Source organism: Mizuhopecten yessoensis, unplaced genomic scaffold (genome assembly GCF_002113885.1).
Source record: "Mizuhopecten yessoensis strain PY_sf001 unplaced genomic scaffold, ASM211388v2 scaffold10797, whole genome shotgun sequence".
Lineage (NCBI taxonomy): Eukaryota > Metazoa > Mollusca > Bivalvia > Pectinida > Pectinidae > Mizuhopecten > Mizuhopecten yessoensis.
The window spans coordinates 1,235,481-1,246,755 of record NW_018408726.1 but is presented as its reverse complement, the minus strand read 5'-3'; the positions used below and the strand labels follow the sequence as shown (position 1 = coordinate 1,246,755).

At 35.7% G+C, this 11,275-nt stretch overlaps 1 protein-coding gene and 1 non-coding gene across 3 annotated transcripts in view; one reads left to right on the top strand and one right to left on the bottom strand.

Annotated features, from left to right (window-relative positions):
• Positions 1-407: 407 nt before the first annotated feature.
• On the bottom strand, positions 408-479 carry Trnad-guc. The gene has a single exon. It is a non-coding gene; the product is annotated as a tRNA-Asp (tRNA).
• Positions 480-691: 212 nt separating this feature from the next.
• Positions 692-11,275, top strand: part of LOC110462480 (putative glycerol kinase 5) — a 25,278-nt gene continuing 14,694 nt past the window's right edge. The window contains exons 1-9 of one of the 2 annotated variants that reach the window (XM_021516442.1): positions 692-740; positions 1,714-1,821; positions 2,194-2,349; positions 3,755-3,848; positions 4,863-4,938; positions 6,018-6,111; positions 6,897-6,986; positions 8,328-8,369; positions 8,804-8,941. In XM_021516442.1, coding sequence (XP_021372117.1) covers positions 1,786-1,821; positions 2,194-2,349; positions 3,755-3,848; positions 4,863-4,938; positions 6,018-6,111; positions 6,897-6,986; positions 8,328-8,369; positions 8,804-8,941 — 726 coding nt within the window. In that variant the 5' untranslated portion in view covers positions 692-740; positions 1,714-1,785. Of the gene's footprint in view, positions 778-1,713; positions 1,822-2,193; positions 2,350-3,754; positions 3,849-4,862; positions 4,939-6,017; positions 6,112-6,896; positions 6,987-8,327; positions 8,370-8,803; positions 8,942-11,275 lie in introns of both variants that reach the window. The other variant, XM_021516444.1, reaches the window with a different exon arrangement.

Genomic DNA, 11,275 nt, shown 5'->3' with positions numbered 1-11,275 from the left:
AATTTCAAAAACAGACTACAAAACTCTGACTATATTGCAGCATACCCCCCTCCCTGAGTGCTTTCTTCAGAACTGAAGTCAACACAGTATCATTTCAGATACAGAATATTTTATTTACTTGCATGATCCAGGGAAATGAGAATTTGTTACAGCTAAAGTTGGACCTAAACTAAGATGTTCAGAGTAATTGTACATGTATTAGGGGTTTAGATCGACTTTCGGTAAAAATGCCACCCCAACCTTATATATAATTTAGGTCCAAATATAGCTGTAAAATATATACGTCCCTGACCCACGTTACAAAATAATGGAAACAAAACCAGCAAAATAATACCATTTTCGAGGAAAAGTCTGAGCAAGAAAGTTAGATTTGTATATTAGAAGGGAAAAAAAAGAAAAATAGTACTCTCCCCGGCGGGGAATTGAACCCCGGTCTCCCGCGTGACAGGCGGGGATACTTACCACTATACTACCGAGGAGTACATGACCTGTGCAGGAGAAATAAAAATTTATATAGGGGCTACATAGTTTTTAATAACTCAATATCTTGTATAATTTAAGAATTATATGCTTGTGCACTGTGTGTTTTGTTGTTATATATATTTACTACAGAAATGTGTACATTTCAGATTACATTTCAAATGAATCCAAGTTTCAAAACAGAAATATCGACTGCTGAGTGCTCCGTAGGCTTATCACATGACATGATCAAAATGGCGGACGGTCCAACAAACAAAATGGTGACGTGTAGACCATGAGAAATATCGGCAGATACATGTAGTGCTACTGTGTAGACCTTGCTATGTTATTCTCAATAAATCTCCGTGGTGTCTGAGAAATACTGATCTGCGTTTAGCGGACAGTTTTTTCCAATATTTTCTTACGAACTGAGGAATCATTGATGCAGATACATGCATCTTCTTCTTCATCTTCATCTGTATGATTTCCTCCATCAATATTTTTTTATTATTATCTTAGTTTGAATATAAGCTCTTCTACTTTTAAGAGTCAACAGTTTCATTATACTCTTCAGGAAGGTCGTGTTTAAAAAAAAGGCGTATTAGAAATTCATTATTACTAAATGATAATATATTATGCCACATTTGATATAGCGCCATATCTAGCTAACATACGCCACTTTAAAGCGCTTTACAGTACATGGATGTGCAACTTAAACAATTAGCATATAATTTACTCAATATAATTTTGAGGCATTATCAGGCGCTTAACTACTAGTCCTATGCCACCTGGCTAATATCTCCCTATAGGTGTATGCCTGTTTGTGTGCTGGAGATGTAATGTGTTCTGTTTGTATTGGGACCATGCTTCTAACGGCATCATTTATAGTGCCACCTCACTTAAATGATACAGCAAAGCATCCACCCCAGACCAATTTATACTCCACCTGGGTTGTTGGAGTTGTGTGGGCAGGAGAAAAACATGTTCTCTGAATATCCATGCATACAATGTCTTTGAGGATCATACCCTGGCTGCCTGCGTGGAAGCCTGGGTTGTTAACCACTCAACCAATCCGCCAATAAATATTCACTATTATGAAATACTCACAAGCTTGAGCCTGGGAAGTAATGTATCATAAATATTAATCGAACTAACTCTCTATCCTGACACCATTTAGTGGAATTTTCTTTTATCTAATGTTAATTCAGTTTTGACATGCTTGATGTAAAATAGTTATTTTTATTTCTTCATTAGATCTTGTGCCTTGCTGCAGTAGCATAATGAATCATAATATGGCTTGAATGTATTTACTTATCATTGAAACGCATGGATGATAAGGCACAGCGGACACGATTTTATAGTGTAAGTATAAATCCCTAACCTATAGTAGTCTACTACACTAATACATCATAGATTTGGAAATCAGTATCCTCACTTATAAGAAATCATTGAACAATGACAGACAATTGATTGACTATACATTTATATTAAAGACAGAAAGAAAATATTTGTTAAGGATAAAAATGGCTACAGTACTATAATAGTTGATAAGGGATCAATTATCCAACAATGAGGTTTTGACATTAGTTAAATGGTAAATGAGATTTGGACAAACAACATTATCTCCATCGTTTATCCCTTGTTGTGTTAACCTATAAAGTATTATTGTATTATTAGCAGCTTATTTAATCAACATTGTTTATAACTTTATAATATTTTATTGTTTCTTTGCAGAAAGTCCTTGGTACCAGTATGAACCTTGGCCAAGGGGAGGGAAGAAAGGCTGATGATGTCACCCCCTACATCATCTCCCTCGACATCGGCACCACGACTATGCGGAGCCATGTCTACTTAAAGAATGGCAGCATCAAAGGCTCAAGCAGCAAAAGGGTGAGGGTCATTTATATATCATGGTTTCATGATATTCATGGGTCTAAATGTAGAGGTCATGACATAAGGACAAGATGTGGGTTCATGATAACTTGGGTCATGATTTGGGGCTTAACTTACAATGTAGGGATCATTCAAGTGAGATCATTCATGTGAAATTATTAGGTCAAGAATGGGGTCACAATTTTGGGTCACGTCCGATCGGGGAATCAAAGTCCGGCCGCCTGGGTGAAAGGCAAGTGCGCTATCCACTGCACCACCCGACCACACATACCTGGTGAATCTTACAGTAATGATACCGCCAGTTTTCGGGTCATTCAATAGAAGTTCCTGTGTAATAACACAAGATGTTGTATAGTCCCAGTAGCCAGAACTCATTGGTTGTTATCCACCCATCAACAAATTGAAACACGAATGGGTTTTGAATATTAAAGCAGCATTTTACACTATCATAGTGACGTAACATCAATACCCGTACTCATTCTTCTATGAAATCTTGTCTGCCTAGTTCGATTAAATTTATTTTCGAAGCATATTTAATTAAATGTATATATCAGTTCTATCTTCTTGTAATATGATGTAGTTGTACATGTAACTGTTCTGCCTCACTGTGTCTTGATAAAGGAGCGGATCGCTCCGAAAATTTGACAACCTAAACTTGTCCACACTGTTGGAATTACTTCTTTGCCCCATATATATACTATATATATATATACTACAGAGTAATGAATTGAGTTTCGTTTTGCAGAAAATATAACATGCATCTAAAAACAATTGTAGGCAAATGTAATAAAAGGAATAACACACATTATGACATATATTAACAGATCATGATCAGGTGATGGGTCATTATCTCAGGTAAAGATATGAATTATGTTGTTATTCTTGATGTACCAGGTACATATGATGTCATATTGTGACGATGTGACTGAGTCATGATTTGGAGTCATTGTCAGTATTGTGATTATTTTCCCTCTAAACGTTTCCACAACATGTATAAATATCCTTTGTCTTTCACCATATAGTTTTCAACCCTCCCTAATTAGGAGGGAGACTCCCTCATTTGAGCAACATTTACTTATCTCCCTCGAAACTCCCTCATTCAAGACTTTAACTCAGACAAACTCAAAATCTACATCCTGTGGTCAAATGATCCTAGTTACTGCAGAGTGTGTGTACTGATCATGACCGGTATGTCTGAATCAAATGCATACTTTTTGGAGTTATTTTGATACATAAAAAAGGAAAAGAAATTGAACAAAGCAGTTTCAGTTGGGTTTCACACACTTTCTCTCTCATTGGAAATGAGGGAGATCTCCCTCAATAGAGGTTTCAGAAGCTGACACCTATGCCTTTATGTTTTGATCACCATACAGTTTCCCTGATCTTGTTGTCACTATTGCAGATACAGATTATGTACCCCGAGCCACGATGGGCAGAAATGGACCCAGAGCTTCTGGTACAGCAGGCTGTTGATTGCATCAAGGAATCAATCAGAGGTATATGTACTTATATACTTGATAGTGTAAAAGATGTGCATTGATTAGGTCGCCTTACAAGCAATGGCTATAGAGAATTTTCCTTTACCTGATTCCTCCATGGCGCTGGAGAGCCAAGGGTCGCCTGTTCGAGCCCCAGCGACGGCACTATCTATATCACTATTCCTCGTCCTGTTACAACTTTATATAGTAACCAGTACTGTATGTAGTTATAGAATTAGTGAATTTATTTTTGGGAGAATTACAAAGTGTACTACCTAATATGTCGGATCAGAACAGCTAATATTTATGAGAACAACTCAAACTTAATAATTGCTATGAAAATCAAACTAAGATGCCTTCTTGAACTGGTTTTAATAGTAAAATAATGTATTGTCATAACAATATAAAGTTGACATGTTCTGTGGTGATGGTATTGATGTAGGTAGGGATATTTGTGTAAATCAATTAACACCAGGTCCCGTATTCATGAAACTGTTCCCATGCTCAGGTATGGAATTTGTGCTCAAGCCAAATTTCTTGTTCTACTTATAAATTCATAAACAAATCTTATATTTTCAATGATTTGGAAAAACATTGAAGAGACTTAAAGCCGACAACTGTTTTCAATGTTTACATTTGACTTTTTTATCGTTTGACAAGATTTTTAAGAGAGTTAGAAGAAAGTAGGTTTGAGCACAGAGTCCATGCTTGAGCATGAGAACGGTTTCATGAATACGGACCCTGATTTTCATACACAATTTACTTGTTTCTGAATCATTATATAATTATTCTTGTAAAATGTTAATTTTGTCGTTTGAAGCAAAATATCTTTTGAACTTAATAAATTCCCGGCACCTGACATATATGTGAATTTGTCTTAAGTAGATGCCATTTCTTCTTGGTAATTCAAGAATTGATTGTTATGCTCAGCTTTTCAAATTTCAAATTCTACATTGTACTGTTAAAAAAACCCATTTGTATGTGAGGAATTAAGTAATAATCTAGTTTCTTTTCTACGTTTCAATCTTTAAGCTGCTAACATCACGGCAAGCCAGGTGACGTGTATAGGAATAACTAACCAGAGATCTACATTTCTCACCTGGGACAGGTAAAGCAAAAAAAAGAGATTACTTTTGTTTCCACTAGCATTATCAGAAAAAAGTCAGGTCGGTAAGAACATGTAGTCAATTGTTTTAAATTTTGAAAATAATTTTACTTTGCTTATATAAAGGAGGAGTTCTGACCAATATAATTTTTAGGGTAGGCAAACAAATCTAGGGTAGGTAGCTAAGTGTTAGGGGAAACAAAAGATGTTTTTTTTCTTTGGTCTACTCTAAGTACAGGTTATAAGGGCAACATACATTGAAAGTGTTTGATGTATGAAAATCTATTGATTCTTTCACGAGATATAATGATACAATTAAAATTGTTTGATTAGACTTGTATCTCATTCTGTCAATAACTGCCTACAGGTATTGTAGCTACAATGTTCATACAAGCTTGAAAAGGCCCAAAATTAGAAGGATTGTCTTTGAAAATACATAAATTAAAATTCAAGAGTGAAAATTTCTGAATGGTAACCGTAAGGCTCATCTTAGGTAAGGTGCCAACTTAACATCAAATAATACCAGTTATCATGAAATGGATTTAATTTGGAAATGTATATTGAGTGAGGAAACAAAATGTATCAGAAATGAAAATGAAAGCTGAAATGAGAAGTATAAAACAGACTTATTTTTGTGTTTTTTTACCTTAAAAGTCTCGAAACCCACCACAAAATCAGGTTTGAAAATTCTGCATGAACCTAAAACTAGAATGACAGTATGAAGTGTAAACAACATGACAAGCAAGTTATTAACTCATTCACCCCTGAAGTTTCATAATGAACTATTCCAACCTTTGGATTGGAAGAGTTCAAATGTGTTTTCAGGGGTGAGTGAGTTAATATTCTCATTCAGTCCAAAGGTAACCTTCTAAAAGGGGGAGACAATTCAGGTATTTAGAAAACTGATACATGTACCAGTACATATTTTATTACATAAAAACCCCTTTTAATAATTAAAATTATATATCTACAACAGGGAGGTTATCTTGGGTATCTAGAAAACTGATATATGTGCCAGTGCATATTTGTTCATGTGCAAAACCTTTTATGATTTAAAATGATGGTATGTATATCTACAACAGGGAGACGGGTAAACCATTCCACAACTTTATTACTTGGCAGGATTTGAGGGCAAGTGATCATGTCAAATCGTGGAATAACTCGTACAAACTCCGGGTAAGTCTCAAGTGGATATGGTAAATATTTAATAACAACTATTATGTATCATGAAAATAACAATGGGTAGAACGTAGTGTTATGCATGATGACTTAATTGTAAAAAGTTCACAATATCAATGTTTTATTTATAAAAACTATATTTAATCTATCCATGTAACAAAACTGGAGAAGAAAAAAAAAAGTCTCCTAGACTTTCATTCTTTATTTTTATTATTCCATTTATGGTAATGTGAGAATCTTGTGAGATCCTAGTTATGACCACCAATTTTTTTCCACATTTTCCGTTTTACCCTTGGCCGTTTTTGTTTATCGCAGTCCAAACGGTGAAACGGTTGGACCAGAGTTGTTCATTTATGAAATAAGGTCGGACCCAGTAATCTAACGCTCCTTTCAGACGAGCCTTGTCAAAGCCTTACCAGGCTTGCATAAACTTTTGCTGGCCTACCAGGATTTATACCCAAAAAATGTTACATTTAAAAACGGACGTATCTGTTGTTCCACATAAACGAACAGGCCCCTTGTTACATATTCCACCATAGAAAAAACATGTGTTGATTAATTCTTAAGCACAAATTATGGTTCACATTCACTTTTTAGTTCATTAAATCAATTTTATTTGATAACAGTTTTGAAAAAAATTCAGTGAACATACATGTAAGTGTTTTAAATAAAAAATGATAAAAGTGAAAGAAAAACCTCAGAAATTTATTATATATAGCCTGCGTTCATGGTGGTTGGTCTCATCAAATTTTGATAGAAGTCTAACGTTTTTGTCCGGGCAGGCTTTGAACAAAGGATCTTCGCTCCTCCACATGTTTACTCGACAGCCCCGGTTCCTGGCAGCCAGCGTATTAAAGTTCATGTCAAATCAGGTATGTACTCTTCATGTCAAATCAGGTATTTACTCTTTATGTCAAATCAGATATGTATTCTTTATGTCAAATCAGGTATGTACTCTTCATGTCAAATCAGGTATGTACTCTTTATGTCAAATCAGGTATGTACTCTTCATGTCAAATCAGGTATGTACTCTTTATGTCAAATCAGGTATGTACTCTTCATGTCAAATCAGGTATGTACTCTTTATGTCAAATCAGGTATGTACTCTTCATGTCAAATCAGGTATGTACTCTTTATGTCAAATCAGGTATGTACTCTTCATGTCAAATCAGGTATGTACTCTTTATGTCAAATCAGGTATGTACTCTTCATGTCAAATCAGGTATGTACTCTTTATGTCATATCAGGTATGTACTCTTCATGTCAAATCAGGTATGTACTCTTTATGTCAAATCAGGTATGTACTCTTTATGTCAAATCAGGTATGTACTCTTCATGTCAAATCAGGTATGTACTCTTTATGTCAAATCAGAGGCATGGTAGTCTAGTGGTAGGACGCCGGGCTTGTGACCAAAGGGTTGTGGGATCGAGTCACGGCATGGCACTGTGTTGTATCTTTAAGCAAGATACTTTACTCCGATTGATCCAGTCTACTCAGCTGTAAATGAGTACGTGGTTGGGCAGTGCTAGAATTGTTGAACGATGGCTGTGAGCGTGGAAAAGGCAGCACTGGCTGTATGCTCCCCAGGGAGTTGAGAAAGATATTGGCTGGTTGCAAAGGCCCTATAACCACAGATAATAATTTGTGAACTGCTTTGAGACGACCTACGAGCTGAGCTAGATTGTGATAAAGCGGTATAAAAGGACCTCAAATTATTATTATTATTATCAGGTATCTACTCTTTATGACGATAATAATGAATCTGTAAACCTGGTATTACTATAATCAAGGGTGGAGGGTTTGGTCGGATATAATGTAGTCCTTAAATCTAATAGACAAACTTCTTCAATTTTAAATGGCTATAATATTATGTTGGGTGTGACAGAATGTCGATAATAGGAAATATGTGAACTGGTATTGTGTTAGTGTTAATAGTTTATTCTTATGTTTTTTTATTTACATTGAACAGACTCCTAGCTATATTAAAAGTCATCATAATATAATTTAACATATTCAGCTTTAAGATTTAAAAAAGATTTAAAAAAGAAATTTAAGCATGCACTTTTACACTAGAAATAGTCTCCATAGGATACAGTTTTATGATATTTTTTGGTAATCTTTATATTCAGTTCTTATAGACTGTTGAATTCAGGACCACTAATTAACATATATTGTTTGCAAATCAACATAAAAAACTTGTTTTTTTTCACAGGTTGGTCTACGCTTGATCTGGGCCCTAGAGAATATTGAGGAGGTAAACAGCATACCTTTTATTTTATCTGTCTTACAATTCAGTCAATACTTTCACATTGTTGACCTTTTGCTAAAGTTTGATCACCTTGCCAGTAAATGCTTATCAAAAACACTTGATCTCTTTAAAAATGTCCAGATATTCCTGGGAATTTCAGGATTTACCCAAGCAAGTGTTTTTCAGGTCAAATTTTCCTGAAAAGAGCCAAAAAAACTGTTCAGTTTCAGGTCATGAAATTGACTGGAAGTTGACCTGAAATAACACTGAATTTGAAATGAAAAATCTTGATGTCAATTTCAGGTAAAATTCCGGTCAATTTCAGGTCAGGATTTTTTCAGGTCAACATGACATGAAGAAATTTTGCCTGTGTAATTAAGTAGTGTATCTTACTAATTCTGTCTCAGAAATGACTGATGGTACCTGTAATATTTTGTTAGCTGAGACACAGAGCATCAGAGGATCAGGTGATGTTTGGCTGTATAGACACCTGGTTGCTATGGAAACTGACAGGTGAGAAGGTCCACGCGACGGACTATTCCAATGCCAGTGGTACGGGCTTGTTCGACCCTTTCCAGGTAAATAGTAGTAAATAAACTTTATTTATTTTACAACAATTATGAAACAAGATTTTTCAACTTATATTAATCACTCTTGTTGGCCCGGATGTTAGCACGGGGCGTCTTATTGTGGGAGGAAACCGGAGTACCTGGAGAAAACCTTTAGGTGACCCCAGACCTTTTCACGTCCGATCGGGGTTTCTTGTGTTTATTTGGAAGCCTGCTGAGGCAGAATTTCCATTTACATACATGTACAGTGTAATACATACATGTGCAGTGTAATACATACATGTGCAGTGTAATACATACATGTACAGTGTAATACATATATGTACAGTGTAATACATACATGTACAGTATAATACATACATGTACAGTGTAATACATACATGTGCAGTGTAATACATACATGTGCAGTGTAATACATACATGTGCAGTTACATGTAAACAGCTACTTTATATGTCAAATGAATTTCTGAAATGTAATGTTTTATATTTGGTGTTATATCTGTTCATTTTCAAGTACACATTTTGAAGTTTTAAGAGAAAAGATGTATCGGGTATTTAAAATTGTAGAATATGGCTTTCATAAGTGGCAACTAATATGGGAATTCCTTTGAGAATTTGGGATTCTCTCGTATGCCCTCTAGTTGGGGACACAAAAGTGGCCAAAATTAATCTGCTACATCCATTGCAAATTTCATCTTTAATTTTTTTCTCTTTTCTAATTGCTTTTTGATTTACTAATCCTGACTTAGTTTTGCTGTTTGTCTTGGTGGCGAGCAAGGACTGTTATAGGTTCTGTTCCCTGATTAACCCCTTCACCCCCAGGTAACTTTACTAGACTCTACCATAGCTCTATCTGGATGAGTCCATTGTGGTCCACAGTGGTGAAAGGGTTAAGACCAAAGTCATTCAAATGGTGCTCACTTCAGTCTGCTTGATGTCATTTTATGCGTGGCGTTAATTCCTGGATAGCCTGGTGTCAGAATATTGTGACTGGGTGGTATTTCTTGGGTTACTATATGTGCAGATTGGGCTTCCACTTTTAAACAGCCTAAATGCGGGAACCGTAGTTCAAGGTCTGAATGATTTATTTTCATTTTTAAATTTTATATTATTTGACCATTGATTAGGATCAATTATCAAAAATTTCAAAATATCAAAATTGATTGGATCTTTGTGATACAGATCCCACAGCTGTTTGTAGCCATGAGCACACTTACCATTTTTTTTTTAAATTTCCATGGGGGAGATTATGCATGTCCTGATTTAAAAACATAGATAAATTGTGTGTATGATACACCCCAGGGGAAAATAACACTTTTTAATGGCGTCTTTTGAGCTGTTCTTTCAGATGAAATCATCAGTTCATGGAAAATAGGAATAGTTAAGCAAATCCACTGTTTGAAACTGCTTATTTTATGGGTCTAAAATAGGGAATCTCCTTCCAAGATAGGGAGAGTTGGCAAGTATGCATGTGTCGCTCTACTACCATTGACACAGTCCTTAAATGTAAATACAAGGTCTTAAAAATTCAACCCTTTCACCACTGTAGACCATCATGGACTCATCCAGATGAATGTATGGTAGAGTCTACTCAAGTTACCTAGGGGTGAAAGGGTTAACAGCACAACCCAAGGCTCTGTGACCTACATATTGTATTGGACTTTCTAATTTTATTTTTCCACTGCCAATATTTACAATGACAGTATAGAAATATGTTAGGGCCCCTTTCATGTATCCGGTTCAACCAGTTGAAACGGTTGAACCTGTAAAGAAAACGACAGGCACAGATCTAAACCAAGGCTGACCTCGGGAATATTCAGCCATGTATAGATATACATGTATAGATTGAGGGGTCCAGACGTACCTGACCGAAACTAAAATGCTGACTATTGCTAGTTTGCGTTATTTCTTTCTTAAACAATGTCAAGCCAAATGTAGTTTTAAGATACATTATGTAATTCAGTGTACACATGAAAGAAGGGCATAATATTCTTGATACATTGTTATTAGCTCACCTGGCACGAAGTGCCAAGTGAGCTTATGCCGTGGCGCGGCGTCCGTCATCCGTCCGTCCTCGTCCGTCAACTTTTCCTTTAACGACTTCTTCTGAACAACGGACAGGCCTAGAGTCATGATATTTGGCTGAAAGCTTCGTTGGTAGGAGCCCTACAAAGTTTGAGAATGAAAATGACCTTGACCTACTTTCAAGGTCACAGGGGTCAAATGTGTCAAACACTTCAAACGACTTCTTCTGAAGAACTGAAAGGTATAGAATCTTTATATTTGGCTGGTGGCTTCCTGGGATAGAGACCAACAAAGTTTGAGAATGAAAATTAGTTTGAC